At 35.1% G+C, this 21,357-nt stretch overlaps 1 protein-coding gene across 6 annotated transcripts in view; it reads right to left on the bottom strand.

The window, feature by feature from the left end:
* Positions 1–21,357, bottom strand: part of ARHGAP32 (Rho GTPase activating protein 32) — a 312,493-nt gene that overhangs the window by 192,548 nt on the left and 98,588 nt on the right. For 4 of the 6 annotated variants that reach the window (XM_032285000.1, XM_032284999.1, XM_032285001.1 and 1 more), the window contains exon 2: positions 11,487–11,595. In XM_032285000.1, the coding sequence (XP_032140891.1) occupies positions 11,487–11,591 (105 nt within the window). In that variant the 5' untranslated portion in view covers positions 11,592–11,595. Of the gene's footprint in view, positions 1–11,486; positions 11,596–21,357 lie in introns of those variants that run through there. The other 2 variants (XM_032284997.1, XM_032284998.1) reach the window with 1 other exon arrangement.

Here is a 21,357-nt window from a genome sequence, read left to right as displayed (position 1 = left end):
GGCTGGAGTGCAATGGCGCGATCTCGGCTCACCGCAACCTCCGCCCGCTGGGTTCAGGCAATTCTCCTGCCTCAGCCTCCTGAGTAGCTGGGATTACAGGCACGTGCCACCATGCCCAGCTAATTTTTTGTATTTTTAGTAGAGACGGGGTTTCACCATGTTGACCAGGATGGTCTCGATCTCTTGACCTCGTGATCCACCCGCCTTGGCCTCCCAAAGTGCTGGGATTACAGGCGTGAGCCATCACGCCCGGCCCATTTTTTGATTTTTAAATGATTATAATGAATATAACGTTCCTTAAATTTTTAACAGTTCTAAAATTTCTGGCTTCTTTTTAGATATGTATATTAAAATACTAATATTCTGGCATCAAACATAAATCAATAAAAATTTAATATTTAATTCTTTTTATCTCTGAAGTAACTAAAAAATTAACCAAATGGAATTGTTTGTGTGTAAATACTCTATAAAGGGTTCCCTAAATAAAAAAATTTTTTTCTCAAAGTTGTATTTCACCTAAAAAAAAAAGGAGTCCCAAACTTGCTAGTCTTACTTATTGCATAAAATCTATATAATTTTTGAGAGAAATGGTGGTAAAATTGTGGCTCTAATTTCATTTACACTGTTTTCATCATTCACTATACACTTTTGCAACCTAGCAATGCTTACTTATTGAGAGTGATGCTTTATTTTTTTTAATGCAAGAAGGATTATGGCACTTGCCCTCAAGGAGCTCACACATAATGACATTAGTGAGAGTATAAAATAAGAATATAATGAGATGTTAAAATGTATTTTATAAATAGTAATTTCCATAAGTGCTTAGACAACTCTCTGTGGATTCCAGAAGACAAATCAGTAATTTCACATGTATACAGCATAGGACATTTTAATACAGAGTAAACAGATCACCACATTAAATACTAATGTCACCTTTTTTCCATTCAATAAGTTCAATGTAGATTTACTGAAGATTTAAAAATTGTAGGAGAAGTGGGGGATTTAAACATAGGTAAAAGAAAGTTACTGAATATCCTTTCCCTAGAATGCTTGCATCTCTGAGGATTACCTGCTTCCACAGGAGTAAGGAATTTTTTTGTCTTTTGATTTGGTTATTTTACAACTCTGTAGGGATGGAACTTACCTTATAGAAAAATGAGAATGATACAAATTACTCCTGTCCATAAAAATGCAAATAGTATCCAGTGAAACGGAACAGTTTTGCCAGTTTTACATCCATTTGTATGCATTTTAGAATGGTTGCTCTATAAGAGTATGGTAATTTTTGAATTCTCCTTTGAAACACTATAAACAATTGACTGGTTCCTTCATTAATGAGTTAAACATCTTTACCTTTTGCTCATTCTGTATTTCTATGAAAGTCATGATTATATCCTCTTTTAAACTTTATCCTTCAATAAAATGAAAATAAGATGACCCCTATCCTTCCTCAAAGAGCTTACAACCTAGTAGGGAAATAAATACATCAGTAATCAACCAGATTACTATAATAAGGCAAGCATCATGATACAGATAGGAACAGTATACTCTAAGAAGTGAAATAAAACTATTTTGCATCTGAAAGGCCTTACATCTTAAGTTACAATTATATGAATAGACTTACGAGCAAGATGGCGGATAGGAACAGGACTAACGGTGCAACTCTCACTAGGATAGACAGAACAGCATGTGGAGAACACCAAAATCTTTTGCTCCAAGAGCCACCAAAGAAATGTACCAGAAATATCAAGAGAATTCAAAGATCTTTGAATGAAGCAGCATACCACTGCAAATTCCACAGGACAGCTGAAAAACTGAGTTCCCAAAGTCTGAGAGTGAGAAAACCTGCCTCTGAACACACAAACCCTGAAGAATCTATAAATCCAGATTACAGGAAAAGGATTTAAACTTATCTAGACCTTAAACAAATTTAAGGACTCATGCAAAACATAAAAGTAGAAACAACAGTGAAAGGAAGTACCTTGCATGCCCTCCCTGTCTCCAGCTCAAGCCCAGGGAAGTCATCCCTGACTCTATCTTACAGGGGCCTTCAGGGAAAGCAGTCAGCCGAATTAAGGAGGGTCACAGGATGAAGAAAGCTTCCAAATGAAATAAGTAGTAATTTTGACTAGGCATGAATTTCCTTGAGCAGAATCTGGACAACAAACAGAAACTGCTTCAGATACAAATTCAGGAGTCACCACCAACAGACAGGGAGGGGCGAGGTGGGAAGGCCATGCTTGCTTTCTCAGCAGGAAAGCTCACAGGCTGGGGCAAGTTCTGAGTGGGGCACTGAAGGAGCCGGGCCAGCCTCATCAACTATGAGGCAGTTGGTTAAGGCCTCTTCCTATAGCTATCACCCATCTCCCTGAGAAACTATATGAAACAACAGAGGCAACCAAAATCCCCTCTGGAATATAACCCCAGTGACCTGAGAACCACCCCCTCAATCCCCTACAGTAGCCACAGCAAGCTTAGCCCAAGGGAAGTCTAAATGTGGACTCATCCAAACCAGCCCCCTCCTGATGGTATTTCTCTACTTGCCATGGTAGCCAAACACAAAAGATAGAAACTCTTGGGGGTTTTATGGCCCCATCCATCACCTGACAAATCAAAATACTTACCCTGACCAAGGTAGGGCAAGCTTAGATTCCCCTACTACTACTGTAACTGTGCTCTTTTGAAAGCGCCACCTACAGGCTGGAGGCCAATCAACTCAGGCCATTATAGCAACTTACAAAAGAATAACCCTGCTACCAAGAAGGAGAAGACAACAGCTAATTCCACTGCCCACAGCATCCTAGCTAACCAGTGGTCCTGAATCTCTCCATGTGACAACTTCACCAGTAGCATAACCAGCATTTGAGAAAGCCAGCACACTAAACATATCTACAAACAAGGACTCTGAGTCTACCTCACTCCCCTGTCACCTCCATCCAAGCAAGTGCTGGTATCCACCCCTGGGAGACCTGAAGACAGGTCACATGACAGGGTTCTTTGCAGACATTCCCCAGCACCAGCCCAGAGCCTAGTAGCCCTCCTGGGTGACCACACCCAGAAGAGAAATAACAATCGCTGCTGTCCAGCTCTCATGAAGTCCCATTCTCAAGAAAAGGGGCAGAGTACCACATCAAGGGATCACTCCATGACACAAGAAAATCTGAACAGTAAGCCTTGATTTCCAGACCTTTCCACTTAAATAGTCTACTCAAATGAGAAGGAACCAGAAAAGTAATTATGGTAATATGACACAACAGGATTCTACAACACCACCAAAGGATCATACCAGCTCCTCAACAATGGATCTGTACTGAGAATAAATCTCTGATTTGCCAGGAAAAAAAAAAAATCAGAAGGTTGATTATAAAGCTAATCAGCCAGAGAAATGTGAAAACCAACATAAAGAAATTTTTTAAAAATACAGGATATAGATGGAAAATTCTGCAAAGAAATAGGTATCATAAAAGAAAAATAATCACAAATTCTGGAAAGACATTCTTAGAGAAATACAAAATGCCCTGGGAAGTTTGAACAATAGATGAGAACAAGTAGAAGAAAGAAGTTCAGAAGAGCTTGAAGAAAAGGCCTTCAAATTAACCCAAACTGACAAAGAGAAAAAAGAATTAAAAAATAAACAAAGCCTCCAAGAAATTTGGGATTATGTTAAATAAAAGCATCAAATAACTTAGAAAACCTATCAGATTACCAGCAGATTTGTCGGCAGAAACCTTACAAGCCAGAAGAGATTGGGGTCCCATCTTTAGCACCCTTAAACAAAATATTTGTCAGCCATGAATTTTATATCTGGCAAAACTAAGCCTCATAAGTGAAGCAGAGACAGTCTTTTTCAGACAAAAAAATTCTGAAACAATTTGCCACTACTAAGCCAGCACTACAAGAAAGGCTAAACAGAGTTCAAGATCTTGAAACTAAACACTGAAAGATACCAAAACAGAACCTCCTTAAAGCATAAATTTCACAGGGCCCTACTGACATAATTAAAAACGGCATATTAAGGCAACAACTAGCATGATGAATAGAATGGTACCTCACATCTCAATATTAACTGTGAGTGTAAATGGTCTAAATGCTTTAAAAGATAGAGAATGGCAGAATGAACAAAAATAATCCACCAACCAATTATTTGCTGTCTTAAACAGACTCACCTAAGACATAAGGACTCAAAAAAACTTAAGGTAAAAGGGTAGGAAAAGGTATTCCACACAGATGGAAACCAAATGCAAGGAGGAGCAGCAATTCTTATACCAGAAAAAAAACAGACTGTAAAGTAAAAACAGTAGAAAAAAGACAAAGAGGGACATTATATAATGATAAAAGATCAGTCCGACAAGAAAATATCAAAATCCTAAATATATATGCACCTAACACTGAAGCTCCCAAATTTATAAAACAATTACTACCAGACCTAAAAAATGAGATAGATGGCAAAACAATAACAGTAGGAAAATTCAATACTCCACTGACAGTACTAGAAAGGTCATCAAGACAGAAAGTCAACAAAGAAACAATACACTTAAACTAAACCCTAGAACAAATGGACTCAACAGATATTTACAGAATATTCTAACCAACAACTGAAGAATATACATTCTTTTCATCACCATATGGAACATTCTCCAAGATAGACCACATGATATGTCACATGTCTCTCTAAATTTAAGAAAATCTAAATTATATCAAGTATCCTCTCAGATCACAGTAAAATAAAACTGGAAATTAACTCGCAAAGGAACACTCAAAACTGTACAAACACATGAAAATTAAATAATCTGCTCTTCAATTATCTTTGAGACAACAATGGAATCAACATGGAAATTTAAAAATTCATTGAGTTGAATATACTGACATAACTTTTCAAAGCCTCTGGGACACAGCAAAAACGATGTGAAGAGGAAAGTTCATAGCATTAAGTGCCCACATCAAAAAGGCTAAAAGAGTGCAAACAGACTATCTGAGTAAGGTCACACCTCAAGGAACTAGAAACAAGAACAAACCAAACTCAAACTTAGCAGAAAAAAAGAAATAACTAATATCAGACCAGAACTAAATGATATTGACACAACAACAAAACCACACAAAAGACAAACGAAACAAAAAGCTGGTTCTTTGAAAGAACAAACAAAACTGATAGACCATTAGCAAGATTAACAGAGAAAAGAAGAGGGAAAATCCAAATAAGGTCAATTAGAAATGAAACAAGATAATACAACCGATACCACAGAAATACAAAAGATCATCCAAGACTACTATGAGCACCTTTATGTGCACAAACTAGAAAACCTAGAGGAGATGGATAACTTCCTGAAAATATACAACCCTCCTAGATTAAACCAAGAAGAAACAAACTCTGAACAGACCAACAACAAGTACCAAGATTCAAACAGTAATTTTTAAAATGCCAACAAAAAAAAGTCTCGGCCCAGATGTTTTCACAGCTGAATTCTATCAGACATTCAAAAAATTGGTATCAACCTTACTGAAACTATTGCAAAAGAGAGAGAAAGAGGGAATCATCCCTAAGTCATTCTATGAAGCCGACATCACCCAAATACCAAAACCAGGAAAGAACATTACAAAAAAAGAAAACTACAGACCAATATACCTGATGAACATAGATGCAAAAATCCTCAACGAAATGCTAGCTAACCAAATCCAACAGCATATCAAAAAGATAATACACCATGACCAAGTGGGTTTCACAGCAGGAATGCAGAGATGATTGAACACATGCAAATCAATAAATGTGACATACCACATAAACAGATTTAAAAAACAAAAATCATATGATCATCTCAATAGACACAAAACAAATGTTTGACAAAATCCAGTATCCCTTTATGATTAAAACCCACAGCAAAACTGAACATAAAAGGGACATACCTCAAGATAATTTTCAATGCCAACTATAATTAACCCACAGTCAACATTATACTGAATAGGGAAAAGCTGAAAGCATTGCCCCTGAGAACTGGAAAAAGACAAGGATGCCCACTTTCATCACTTCTATTCAACATAGTACTGCAAGTCCTAGCCAGAGCAATCAGAGAAGCAAATGAAAATAAAGCGGGTCCAAATCAGTAAAGAGGAAGTCAAACTGTTGCTGTTTGATGATGATATAATCATATACCTAGAAAACTCTAATGATTCATCAAAAAAGCTCCCAGATTTGACAAACGAATTCAGTAAAGTTTCAGAATACAGAATTAATATACACAAATCTGTAGCACTGCTATACACCAACAGCAATGAAGCTGAGAATTCGATCCCTTTTACAACAGCTGGAAAAAAAAAAGACTTAGGAGTATAGCTAACCAAGGAGATGAACGATCTCTACAAGGAAAACTGCCAAACACTGCTGAAAAAAATCATTAATAACACAAATAAATGGAAACACATCCCATGCTCACAGATGGGTAGAATCAATATTGTGAAAATGACCCTACTGCCAAAAGCAGTCTACAGATTCAATGCAATTCCCATCAAAATATCAGCATAACTCTTCACAAAACTAGAAAAGACAATCCTATAATTCATATGGAACCAAAAAAGAGCCTACATAGACAATGCAAGACTAGGCAAAAAGAACAAACTTGGAGGCATCACATTACTCAACTTCAAACTATACTACAAGGTTATAGTACAGAAACAGCATGGTACTGGTATTAAAAGCAAGCATGTAGACCAATGGAACAGAATAAAGAACCCAGAAATAAAGCCAAATACTTATACCCAACTGATCTTGGACAAAGCAAACAAGAACATAAAGTGGGGAAGGGATATCCTATTCAACAAATGGTGCTGGGATAACTGGCAAGCCATATGTAGAAGACTGAAACTGAATCCTCATCTCTCAGCTTATACAAACATCAAGTCAAGATGGATCAGACTTAAATCTAAGACTTGAAACCATAAAAATTTTGAACAAAATATCAGAAAAACTCTTCTAGACATTGGCTTAGGCAAAGAGTTCAAAACCAAGAACCCAGACGCAAATGCAACAAAAACAAAAATTAATAGATAGGACCTAATTAAACTAAAAAGCTTCTATTACAACAAAAGAAATAATCAGCAAAGAAAACAGACAATCCACAGAATGGGTGAAAATACTCACAAACTAGGCACCTGACAAAGGACTAATACCCAGAATCTACAAGGAACTCAAACAAATCAGCAAGAAAAAAACAAATAATCCCATCACAAAGTGGGCAAAGAGCATGAATAGACAGTTTTCAAAAGAAGATAGACAAATGGACAACAAACACATGAAAAAATGCTCCACTTCACTAATTATCAGGGAAATACAAATTAAAATTATAATGAGCTACCATCTTACTTCTGCATCAATGGCCATAATTTTAAAATTAAAAAATAATAGATGTTGGCATGGATATGGTGAAAGGGAACAGTTTCTTTTTACACTGCTGGTGGGAATGTAAACCAGTACAACCACTATGGAAAAACAGAATGGAGATTACCTAAATAACTGAAAGCAGAAATATATGATTCAGCAATTCCACCTCTGGATCTCTACCCAGAGAAAAAGAAGTCATTATATAAAAAAGATACCTAACACATGCATGTTTATGGCAGCACAATTTCCAACTGCAAAAATATGGAACCAGCTTAAATGGCCCTTTACCAACAAGTGGATAAAGAAAATGTGGTATATATACACCATGAATTATTACTCAGCCATAAAAAGGAATAAAATAATGGCATTCACAGCAACCTGGATGGGGCTGGAGACCATTTTAAGTGAAGTAACTCAGGAATGGAAAACCAAATATCATATGTTCTTACCCATAAGTGGGAGCTAAGCTATGAGGACACGAAGGCACAAGAATTATACAATAGACTTCAGCAATCAAGGGGAAAGGCAAGAGGTGAGTGAGGAATAAAAGACTATACATTGGGTACAATGTACACTGCTATGGTGACAGGTGCACCAAAACCTCAGAAACTACCACTAAAGAACTTACCCATGTAATCAAAACTGCCTGTTCCCCAAAAACTACTGAAATAAAAATTTTTTAAAAATTATATAACAAATAGAGAGTTAAAAAACAAGAGGCAATCCAGCCCATCACCCATATATTCTGTATAGCCCTTGAGCTTAATTTTTACATTTATAAATGTTTGGGGGAAAAAGTCAAAAAAAGAATGACTATTGGCATGTGAAAACTACATGGAATTCAAATATCAGTATACATAAATGAAGTTTTATTGGAACACCGTCACACTCATTTCCTATGTATTATTTATGGCTGTTTTCACAATACAATGACAGAGGTGAATAGGTGAAAAAAAGACCATATGTGGCTCTCCCATCAATTCCCACTGCTGTGTGGCACACTATAAATTACAGTATCAAATTATAACTAACATTTCAATTTCCATGCGTATTACCATGCCACATTTTTAAAATTACCATTACATATACACAAAAATACAAATAAGAAAAAAAGACATAGGTGGACTTTGAATGTCATACTTTTTTTTTTTTTTTTGAGACAGAGTTTCACTTTTGTTTTTCAAACTGGAGTGCAGTGGTGCAATCTCGGCTCACTGTAATCTGTCTTCTGAGTTCAAGCGATTCCCCTGTCTCAGCCTCCCAAGTAGCTGGGGTTATAGGCATGTGTCACCACCTGGCTAATTTTTGTATTTTTTGTAGCGATGGGGTTTCACCATGTTGGTCAGGCTGGTCTCAAACTCATGAACTCGGGTAATCCACCCACCTCAGCCTCCCAAAGTGCTGGGATTACAGGCATGAGCCACTGAGCCCGGCCTGAACGTCATGCTTTAAGGCACAGATGATTATCAATTATTTTGTTATCAAACTAGATGGCAAAACATTGTGTTTATCATACAATGACACTACAGCTGTGCTAAAATAGTGGAATATACATTGACATTACCAAACTACGCACTCATCACAATATTCTCAACTCATAGGAAAGTAACACTCTGAAAAATCAGAAAATTCTAAAAATGAATATATAACCACACAGAATTTCTTCACAAAAAAAGAACAAGATTGCAACCTAAGTACATTTCCCAGTAGTTCATTTATCAGCAAGCAAGGAATGTCATTTACCAATGGTGAATCTATTAAATCATATTTGATTGCAGCAGTGAAAGAAATGTGTCCAAATTAAAAAAAAAAAAAAACTGGTTTAAGCCTACTGGTGAGGACAGTTGCTTTAAGAGTTGAGGACACTGGAAACAAATCAATAATCACTTAAAAAACAAGGCAAATAATTTCGAATTGTTTTCCTTGACTCTTGATAAGTCAACAAATGGAACCAATATTGCTATTGTTGTTGAGGAGTCAATGTTGAGTGTAAAGTGGCTGAAGAATTAGCTCCTATGAACAGTCTGCACGAGACAGCTACAGGTGAGAATATTCTCGCATAACTTGAGCAAACATTTATTCAGTACAACATGAAGTGGAATCTACTAAGATATATTATAACAAATTCTGATAAAAATACACGTGGAATACAAAAAGGCTTTAGATATACATATTTTCAACATCTATTACAGAACACTAAATGACTTTGCTAAATAGTTTTTACTGCAGACTTGGTATTTCTTGGTGAAATTAATGTACAATTAAGAGAACATAGTTTATATATAATAAACACTGACAATAAAGTCATCTTGATGACAACTAGTATTCTGAGAATCACAAGTAATCACAAGCAACTGACCATACTTCCCAAGCTACCAAATACTGAAAAAAGAAGGGAGGTTTCCATTCCCATACAAATGTGTAATGAATATCTTTTCTGAGCTCAAACTACAGGTCCAGCAGGGTTTTTCAGATCACAATGTAAATGCAAAGTAAATTTCCACACTACAAATTCCATTTAACTCTTCATTTGAGAACTTCCACATAATCTTTACTTGGAATTGATTAATTAACAATGCAATAACATGCTGAAAGGCAAATATCAAGAAGAGAATCTAACAGAATTCTATAAATGCCTTCCAAGTAATATATATGTACAATTAAAATGTTTGTGAATTTATGTCAGTATTTGCTGTTCCTATCTGACTGAAAAGACACAAAAATGAAACAAGTAAAATATCATTACAGATCAACATTGATAGATGAACGCTTGCATTTTATTTTGACAGAGAACACTGACTCTTAAGCACAATTAAGTAAAATGTCCTCTCCCATGAAAGAATTTCTTTTCTTATTAATAGACCTAAGTTACAAAAATTTGTAATAAACTAAGTATCATGTGAAAAACTACATTGCTGGCTTTTCCACCTATCACCCAACAAAAACTGCTTTTCCAGCATCTCAGTAATATAAATTCCATTCTTCAGGTTGATAAAGCCAAAAAACTTGAAGCCATTCTTTTTTGTTTGTTTGTTTGTTTGTTTGAGACAGTCTTGCTCTGTCACCAGGCTAGAGTACAGTGGCATGATCTCAGCTCATTGCAACCTCTGCCTCACAGGTTCAAGTAATTCTCCTGCCTCAGCCTCCCGAGTACCTGGGACTACAGGTGCATGCCACCACACTCAGCTAATTTTTGTATTTTTAGACAGGGTTTCACCATGTTGGCGAGGATGGTCTCAATCTCTTCACTTCATGATCAGCCGGCCTTGGCCTCCCAAAGTGCTGGGATTACAGGCGTGAGCCACCATGCCCAGTGGAAGCTATTCTTAATATATCTTTATTTCATACTCTATCAAAAACAGCTGGTTTTATCAGTAAAATTATAGCATCTAACGGATTCTCACCATATATCCTATCATCCTGGTTCAAGCAACCATCACCATTTACCTATTAATTATAACACACAGATTCTCTTTACTTCCTCTTTTGCCTCTTCCTACTTACAGTAACCTAAGACTTCTTTAACATTTTAAGTCAGATTGTGTCATTGCTAAGCCAAAAATCCTCCAAGGGTTTCCCATCTCACTCAGCATAAAAAGCCAAAATCTTCCTCAAAAAAGTACAAGAAACTGCATGATTTGCTTTCCACCCACCCAAACCACTTCTCTGACCTCATTTCTTTCTCATCCAATTTCAGCCACACTGTCCTATTTGTGTTTCTTCCAACTTGTTCTCTAATCCTATGCTACAGCCTGTAACTTGTTCTTCCATTGCCTAAAATGATGTGTTTTCAGATAAACGCACTACTCATTCCCTCACCTCCTTCAGGTCTTTGATCAAATCTCATCTTCCCACAGAGGCCATCTGTGACTGCCCTATATAATTATCACCTATCCTTTCACGCTGTATTTTTACCACTCTGTAACCCTATTACTCTACCCACAGAATCTACAACAGTGCCAAAAATACAGTATTTGCTCAAAAATATTTCCTGAATAAATGAACAAAGCAACAAAATTTTATTTTTTGTGTAATATGTCCTCAGTTCCTTTCCCTTATATAAGTGCTATATATACATACATATATAGATGAGCAATTGGATAAAATTATTTACCATTGCACTAAGAGTTTCTTCCCAATCAGGCCGCTCTCGAGGGTGTACATTTCTATGTAGCTCTGGAACAAAATCATCTTCTTCAGAATGTACTGAGGACTTCATCTTCCTAGAGATCAAAACATGAAAGATTCAGATAAGAATTTCCAATTCTATGAAAGCCTTCCAATGATCACAACTGAAAGAGCGGAAAAACTACATGGCAGATTTGAGGTTTAGCCAAAAGAGCTTAAGTGGTAGCAGTGATCCTTTATTTCTACCCTGGCTTTCAGAGATCTTTCCTAATGCACCAAACATCTGCTTTTTTTCCAGAAGATAAAAGTAAGGTTTACAGCTAGTTAACCCTTATGGTCCATGGTTATTATATAAAAATTGATTTTTATCAGTTCAAAACAATTTGAACCTTGAAAAGATTTGCAACAGCAATCAGTTACTCTGAATCAGTATTTACAGAACTGTGTTAAGTATTAGTATCATTTCAGAAAAAGAAGAGATATGGTATTTCTGGTTACAATCAATGGAGCAGAGTGCAACAAACAAGCATTTTCAATGAGAACAGCTACGAATGCTGGGAAAAACACACAAAACAGCTGTGTGAAGTTCACCAGAAAGCAACAAATACAGGTGGAACTTCCAGGGCTACAAACTTTGAAAAGTTTGAAACTTTGAAAAGCCCAATCAAGCAAATTCCACATTTAATCCGTCTTTTTGTGTAACATAATTTTTCAAATCAATCATGGGAAATAGAGCCCAAGATAATAACTGTAATCTCAGTGGGCTGAGAAGGCAGAGGTTGGAGGTTGGGATTACTAAAGCAGGGAAGAGGAATTCAGGAGGTAAAATGCCCCCAAAAAAGACCTAAAGAGAAAGAACTGAGAAATCTACAGCAAAATTCACCTCAAATTATTAACTGATTTCTCGGCTTACAAATATATAGGACGAGATGCCAAGAAACCCAAAACAAACCAAATTAAGAGGCAAATAGACATTTCGACAGCCTATCAGTGTTGAGGGGATGGGCTGGCAAGCAAGCACTGCCAAAATGGAGGAGCACCCAGAGCTCCTTAGGTGTGACTCCAAAAAAGTCACGCCTTAAGAGTATGGATAAAATAGCAATAGGAAAATTTTACAAAGCCCCAAACCAAGCCTTGACAGCACAATCTTCAGCATGCTAAAAGGAAAAAGAATCAGAAGTGCAGGAAGAAAAATTAACTGTCTTTGGAGGAAAAACCATTCTCCCGACTCTGTAAATCTTTCATCCACATTATCTAGTATCCAATAAACATAATGAGACATGCTTAAACAAACAAGAACTAGGCTAACGCCCTTTTTGGCCTTAGCCCACCTGCACCCAGATGAAAAAAAAAAAAAAAAAAAAAAAAGAACTACTGAAAAAAATGAAAAAAAAAAAAGTCAAACCAGAAAGGCTCACAATTCAAATTTTAGAATTATCAGAAAGAGACTTTAAAATGGCATTTGTGATTTTCTGCCTATGATGCAGAAAGTTGTAAAGAGCATCACTCCTAGCCTAATAATAAAAAATAGACAATCTAGAAATCTTAACTTTTCCAGGACACAATAGAAAACTGAGGTCTCAGGGCAATCAACTGGTTTGAACACTATGGAGACAAAAACGTCTCTGAGATTAGATGGATCACAAGCAATTACCTGCCTGGAGCAAAGTATGGGGAGAAGAGGGATACATAAGAGGAATATAGTTAAATTTTTATCAAGTTGCTAAAAACATTTATGATTTATATGTTCAATTGAATGAAAGTAAAAAATAAAAGAGAAATGATGGATTTCAACAGAGAACTAGAATCCATAAAATCAAATTTTCATTCTAAAACTGAACAAATACAATATCCGAAATTAAGAACTAACTAGATGCATTTAGTAGAACAATCAACATAGCTAAAGAGAGGGTTAGTGAACTGGAAGATAGTTTAGCAGAAAATATCCACATTGAAGAACACAGAGAAAAAAGGAGCAGAAAATACACAAAACAGTATAAAGGATGAGAGACTTGGTTAAACAAAAAGATCTCAAACATGTCTAAACTGATGACAGAGATAAGAGAGATAATTTTTTTAAAAAAGAGAAAATGACAAAAGCAATATTTGAAAACAAATGTTCAAGTTTTCAAAACTGATGAATATCATCAAACTAAAGATTCAAAGAAATTCCATAAACCTCAAGCAGAATTTAAAAAAATGAAAACCATAAGTAAATTACAGTCAACCTGCTAAAAACCAAACACAAAGAGAAATTCTTAAAAGGAGCAACAGAATTTTTAAAAGTTGACTTCCAAGAAGCAACAATGCCAATGTGAGAAGACATTTCAATTGGAAAGAGAAAATAATGCAATGAATCTTCAGCATGCTAAAAGGAAAAAATATTTCCAACCCAGAATCCTCTACCTCACCAAAGTAACAATTTTGAAAGCAGGTACAAGTTATTTACAAATGAAAGCTGAAAAAAATTACCACCAAGATACCTGCAATGAAAGAAATAGTAAAGAGAATTCCTGATTGAAGAAAACTGATTCCAGAACTAAACAAACACATGAAAAGAATAAATGGCAAAAGTGGGGAAATATAACTAAATACTGTATAAACATAAAAATAATGTCTTATGAAGTTCACAATATATAAACATTAAAAATACAAAGGATAAGAAATGTACATTCAGTCAAACAGTTTAGGATTTCTCTATTGGTAAAGAAGTGAAAAAAGTTCTATTTTATGGAAGACTGTAAATAAGTTAAAGATACATATTGCAGTCTCTATAGTGAGCACTAAAAGAATGAAAAATAAATGCATAACTAAAAAGCTGACAGAAGAAAAGAATTTTGAAAAATGAAACATTAAGAGAAGGCAGAAAATAAAGAATAAGAGAAGAAATAATAAAACAAAGGCAAACAAAAACAAATATTAAAATGGTAAACTTAAATCCAAGCACATTAATAATTTTAAAAGCAAACAGACTAGCTGGCAAAGATATGGAGGAATCAGACCCCTCATTCATTATTGGAAGAAATGTAAAATGACACAGCCACTGTGGAAAAGACTGGCAGTTTCTCAAAATTTTAAACAGAAAATTACCAAATGACTAAGTAATTCTACTTCTGGTATTTAATCAAGAGAAATGAAAACATGTCTACCAAGAACTTGTACATAAATATTCATAGCAATATTATTCATAATAGCCAAAAAGTAAGACAATCCAAATGCCCAACTGAAGAATAAACAAAATGCACTAGGAATACACAATAAAATATTATTCAGTCATTCAAAAAGAATGAAGTGCTGATTCATGCTACCACAGGGATAAACATTGAAAACATTATGCTAAATAAAAGAAGTCAGATGCAAAAGACCACATATTATATAATTCTCTATATGTGAAATTTTCAGAGTAGTCAAGCCCACAGAGACAAAAAGTATATTAGCTGTTTCAAGAGGCTGGGCAGAGGGAGACATGGAGAGTTCTACTAAGGTTAAGAGATTTGGTTAAGAGATTTCTTTCTGAAATGTTCTAGAATTAGATAATGGTGCTTTTCGCATAACTTTGTGAATATACTAAAAACCACTAAATTGTACACTTTAAAAGTGAATCACATGGTATGTGAATTCTATTCATTAAAAAAAGTAAATGGACTTAAAGATCCCTATTAAAATACAAAGACTGTAACAATGGATTTAAAAAACAGCAGCTGCTGGGCACAGTGGCTCACACCTATAATCCTAGCACTTCAGGAGGCCAAGGGAGGCATATTACTTGTGCCCAGCTGCTCAAGATCAGACTTGGCAAGATGGTGGGATCTTATCTGTAAAAAAAAAAAAAAAAGAAAAGAAAAAGAAAAAAGAAAAGAAAAGAAAAGAAAAAAATTCAAAAATACAAAAATTAGTCAGGGTATATATACACTTATGAGCCCAGCTTCTCCAGAGGCTGAGGTGAGAGGATCACTTGAGCCTAGGAGGTCAAGGCTACTGTGAGCCATGTTCACACCACTGTCACAGCAAGAAATTATCTCAAAATAAAAAGCAACAACTACATCCTCTGAGACATACTTTAAATATAACAATACCAAAAGTTAGAAAATGGAAGGATTACAGAAAGTAATACCATGTAAACACTAGCCAAAGAAGGGTAGTATAGCTGTATCACATCAGGAAAAGTAGACCTTAGGCACAAGGTATTTACTAGAGATAAAGGGTGATGTTTCATAAAACCATCAAATTAAAAGGTTAACATAATTTATGTACAATAAATTGTAAACAAAATTTGTATGCAAAAATAACACAGCTTCAAAATACATAAAGTTGAAAGAATTAAAAAATAGATAAATCCACAATCACAGTTGGGGATTTTAGCAAATATCTCTCAATGGCTGATAGAATAAGCAGACAAAACCTTAAGTATATGACTTGAACAATTCAATTTTCCAATGTGAACTAACACAGAAAACTAAACCCAACAACTACAAAATTATTTTTTCTTTTACATTCTTTTCAAGTGTATATGAAACATTTATAAATAGAATAAATGCTAGAAGATGAAATCTCAACAAATTCATAAAACTTAAATCATGAGTCACGTTTTGTGACTACTGAAGAATTGCACCAAAAATCAAAGACTGAAAGATAACTAGAAATTCCTCTAAATATTTGGAAATTAAAAAACATAATTCTGAGTAACTCAGGAATCAAATATAAAAATCACAATAGAAATCAGAAAGTCTTTTTATGTCAATAATAATGAAAACATAATAGATGAAAATGTGTGGGATATAACTAAAGAAGTATTTAGCAAAATTCATAGCTTTAAACGCATATTACTGGAAATGAGACAAGTTAAAAAATTAATGCTTCTAAGCTTCCATCACAAGAAGCTAGGAAAAGAATAGTAAATTAATTCAAGGAAAGCATTTTAAAATTTTTAAATAACAAATCAATAAAATAGAAAGAAAGTGTATCAAAGAGGAAACAAAGCCAAAAATGAACAATCCCTAGAGCAAGTCTGATCAATTAAAAAAATGGACAATCTACAATATAGATAATAAAAAGTGAACCATAACCAGAAAGCCTATGAACACTAAAAAGATTCTGAGGACATTATTAACATTTTTACTGCAATGTAGTTGAAAATTTAGTTGAAATGAACGAATCCTCTTAAGAACACAATTCACCAAAACTAAAAGAGTAAACAAAAAGATTTGTACAGTCCTACAGCTATTAAAGAAAATTAATCTATACGGAAACTCTAAGCCCAAATGGAATCATTGAATTTTTTTAGACATTCAAGCAAAAAATAATAAAAATTGTACGAACATTCTTACAGAGTATAAAAATAAAAGGAACACTTTCCAATCTATTCCATAAGGCCAAGCCAGAATTTAAAGCAAAAGCTAGACTTTACTAGAAGAGAAACTTATAGGTTGATATAATGAATACAGTTATAAAACTCCTAAACAAAATATTAGCAAATCAAACCCAATAATATACAAAGGATACTGACCCAATAAGTTTTATCAATCAATCCCTATAACTGACCATACTATCAAAGGGAAAAAACATATAATTCTTTTTCTTCTAAAAAAAAATGAGATACATGTACAGAACGTGCAGGTTTGTTACACAAGGATACATGTGCCTCTACATTCCCTCCCCTCACCCTCCACCCAGCAACAGGCCCAGGTGTGTGTTGTTCCCCCCTCTGCATCCACATGTTCTCAATGTTCGACTCCCTCTTATGATTGAGAATATGCAGTGTTTAGTTTTCTGTTTCTGTGTTAGCTTGCTAAGGATGATGACTTCCAGTTTTGTCCATGTTCCTGCAAAGGACAAGATCTCATTTCTTTTTATGGCTTTACAGTATTCCATGGTATATATGTACCACATTTTCTTTATCCAGTCTATCACTGATGGACATATAGGTTGGTTCCATGTTTCTGCTGTTGTAAATAATGCTGCAATAAACATGTCTGTGCTTGTGTCTTTATAGTAGAATGATTTATATTCTCTTGGGTAATGGGATTGCTGGGTCAAATGGTATCTCTGGTTCTAGATACCTGACGAATTGCAATATTGTCTTCCACAACAGTTGAACTAATTTACATTCCCACCAATGGTGTAAAAGTGTTCTTATTTCTCTATAGCCTCACCAGCATCTATTGTTTCCTGATTTTTTAATAATCACCATTCTGACTGACATGAGATGGTATCTCGCCATTGTTTTGATTTGCATTTCTCTGAAGATCAGTGATGTTGAGCTTTTTTTCATGTTTGTTGACCACATAAAAGTCTTCTTTTAAGACTTTTATGTGTCTGTTCATAACTTTTGCCCACTTTTTGATGGGGTTGTCTTTTTCTTATAAATATGTGTAAGTTTCTTGTAAATTCTGGCTATTAGACCTTTGTCAGATGGGTAGATTGCAAAAATTTTCTCCCATTCTATAGTTTGCCTGTCCACTCTGATGATAGTTGCTTTTGCTGTGCAGAAGCTCTTTATTTTAATAAAATCCCATTGTTAATTTTGGCTTTTATTGCAATTGCTTTTGGTGTTTTTGTTATGAAGTCTTTGCCCATGCCCAAGTCCTGAATGGTATTGCCTAGGTTTTCTTCTAGAGTTTTATGGTTTGGGGTTTTACATTTAAGTCTTTAATCCATCTTGAGTTAATTTTTGTATAAGGTGAAAGGAAGGGATCTAGGTTCAGTTTTCTGTATATGGCTAGCCAGTTTTCCAGCACCATTTACTGAATAGGGAATCTTTTCCCCATTGTCTGCTTTTATCAGGTTTGTCAAAGGCCAGATGGTTGTAGATGTGTGGTGTTATTTCAGAGGTCTCTGTTCTGCTCCATTGGCCTATATGTCTGTTTTGGTACCAGTCCCATGCTGTTTTGGTTACTGTAGCCTTGCAGTATAGTTTGAAGTCAGGGTAACATGATGCCTCCAGTTTTTTTCTTTTTGCTTAGAATTGTCTTGGCTATATGGGGGTCTTCTTTAATTCCACATGAAATTTTAAACATTTTTTCTAATTCTATGAAGAATGTCAATGGTAGTTCGATGGGAATAGCATTGAATCCATAAATTACTTTGGGCAGTATGGCCATTTTCACAATATTGATTCCTACCAACCATGAGGATGGAATGTTTTTGTATTTGTTTGTATCCTCTCTTATTTCCTTGAGCAGCAGTTTGTAGTTCTCCTTGAAGAGGTCCTTCACATCCCTTGTTAGCTGTATTACTGGGTATTTTATTCTCTTTGTAGCAACTGTGAATGGGAGTTCATTCACGATTTGACTGTCTTCTTGCCTACTGTTGATGTAAAAGAATGCTTGTGATTTTTGCACATTGATTTTGTATCCTGAGACTTTGCTGAAACTGCTTATTAGTTCAAGGAGTTTTGGGGCTGAGATGATGGGGTTTTCTAAATATAAAATCATGTCATCTGCAAACAGAGACAACTTGACTTCCTCTCATCCAATCTGAATAATCTTTATTTCTTTCTCTTGCTTGACTGCCCTGGCCAGAACTTCCAATGCTATGTTACAGAGGACTGGTGAGAAAGGGCACCCTTGACTTGTACTGGTTTTCAAAGAGAATGCTTCCAGCTTTTGCCCATTCAGTGTGCTATTGGCTGTGGGTTTGTTATAAATAGCTCTTATTATTTTGAGATATGTTCCATCAATACCTACTTTATGGAGAGTTTTTAACACGAAGAGATGTTGAATTTTATCAAAGGTCTTTTCTGCATCTATTGAGATAATCATGTGGTTTTTGTCTTTAGTTCTGAAGTCTACAGAACTCTCTACCCCAAATCAACAGAATATACATTCTTCTCATGCCACATGGCACTTATTCTAAAAAATGACCATATAATTGAAAGTAAAACACTCCTCAGAAAATGCAAAAGAACTGAAATCATAACAGTCTCTCATACCACAGTGCAATCACATTAGAATTCAGGATTAAGAAATTCACTCAAAACGACAAAATTTCACGGAAATTGAACAACCTGATCCGGAATAACTCCTGGGTAAATAATGAAATTAAGACAGAAATCAGGAAGTTCTTTGAAACTAATGAGAACAAATAAAGACACCGTACCAGAATCTCTGGAACACAGCTAAAGCAGTGTTAAGAGGGAAACGTATAGCCCTAAATGCCCACATCAGAAAGCTAGAAAGATCTCAAATCGATACCAAACATCACAATTAAAAGAGCTAGATTCAGACAAGCAAACTATCTGAAAGCTAGCAGAAGACAAGAAATAACTAAAATCAAAGAAAAAATGAAGGAGACAGAGATACGAAAAACCTTCAAAATTATTAAGTTTGGAAGGTTTATTAGTCTTCTTTATTAGTCTAGGTAGAGGTTTATTTTGTTATTATTATGTCTTTTTCAAAAAAACAGCTCCTTTGTATATTAAGGAGATTAATCCTTCATCTGTAACATGAGTTCCAGTACTTTTCCCAGATTGCCATTTGTCCTTTCTTACTTGCTTTTTGTAACATAGACGTTTTATATTTTATGCAGTCTCATTTCTCAACCCTTTCTTTCATGGCTTTTACTTTTACTGCTTTAAATCACAGTTCAAAATGCCTTCCTATTCTAGAAAAAAAAAAAAATGTTTTAATTCTCTTTGTTTTTGAGACGAAGTCTCATTCTGCCACCAGGGCTGGAGTGCAATGGTGTAATCATGGTTTACTATAGCCTCAAACTCCTGGGCCCAAGAGATACTCCCACTTCAGCCTCCTGAATACCCAGGACTACAGGCATGTACCACAATGCCGGGCTAATTTTTTTATTTTTCTTTTGTAGTGACAGGGTCTTGCTATGTTGACCAGTCTGGTTTCAAATTCCTGGCCACAAGGGATCCTGCCACTTTAGCCTTCCAAAATGGGATTATAGGCACAAGCCACTGCACCCAGACTTCTTTTTAAAAATTTGTATATTTTCATTTAGTTCATTTAAATCTTTGATCATTTGTATTCATCCTTGGTATTAGGTGAGATTCCAATCTTCTTTATTGCCTCAGTTGAGTATTTAGTTTCTCCAAAACTATTTACTGAATATTACATATTGTCTCCACTGGCTTTTGAGAAGCCATCTTTACCATTTCTAAATGTTCCTATGAATGTTCATGTATCTCTAGGATTTTCATTCTACCCCATAATACCTTATATTCATGTCCCACCACCAAAAGGTTTTAATTACTGAGACTAAGAGTTTATACTACATCTGGTTGCACAAGTCCTTCATCACTACCCTTGTTGTTTTTATTTTTCTTAAAAAATTTATTGGTTAAATTATTTAGCCAAGATCAGTTTATTTAGTTTTTTAAAAAAGGATTATCACATTAAATTTATAAATTAACTTAAAGTGACATCTTTATGGTGCTATATATATCCGGTCATGAACAAGACATATTCTTCAATTGTTCCAAACTTCTTCTATGTTCTTCAATGATGTTTTACATTTTTATTATGTAGGTTTTAGAGTTTGTTGTTATTTCTGGTAGCTTATCTTTGTTGTTGCTCTTAAAAATAGCACTTTTTCTTCCATTATGTCATCTAAATAGTAATTGTTTGATACACTATTTTTAGCCCTGTTGTGCAGATATCAAAATTGGAATGCCTGCCCATATCTTGGTCATTCCAGATATGGTGAACTATTTTTTCCTGGAGGACCCAACTTGCCAGCCTGAAGAGGACACTGAAGCAGCCATTCACACTCTTAAGACCCACCAAATTGCCTAAGACACCATGATTCTGCCTCAGTGAATGTTCCCTGCAGAGAAGTTTCCTCTCAAAACCTACGAAAAAAAACTCCCAGTGGACTTCCAATGCTAGACTGCATATATGTGA

The sequence above is a fragment of the Sapajus apella genome, unplaced genomic scaffold (assembly GCF_009761245.1).
Source record: "Sapajus apella isolate SASKATOON/1434 unplaced genomic scaffold, GSC_monkey_1.0 scaffold16, whole genome shotgun sequence".
Lineage (NCBI taxonomy): Eukaryota > Metazoa > Chordata > Mammalia > Primates > Cebidae > Sapajus > Sapajus apella.
Note: the sequence above shows the minus strand (reverse complement) of the source record. Positions and strands in the feature narration are given on the sequence as shown.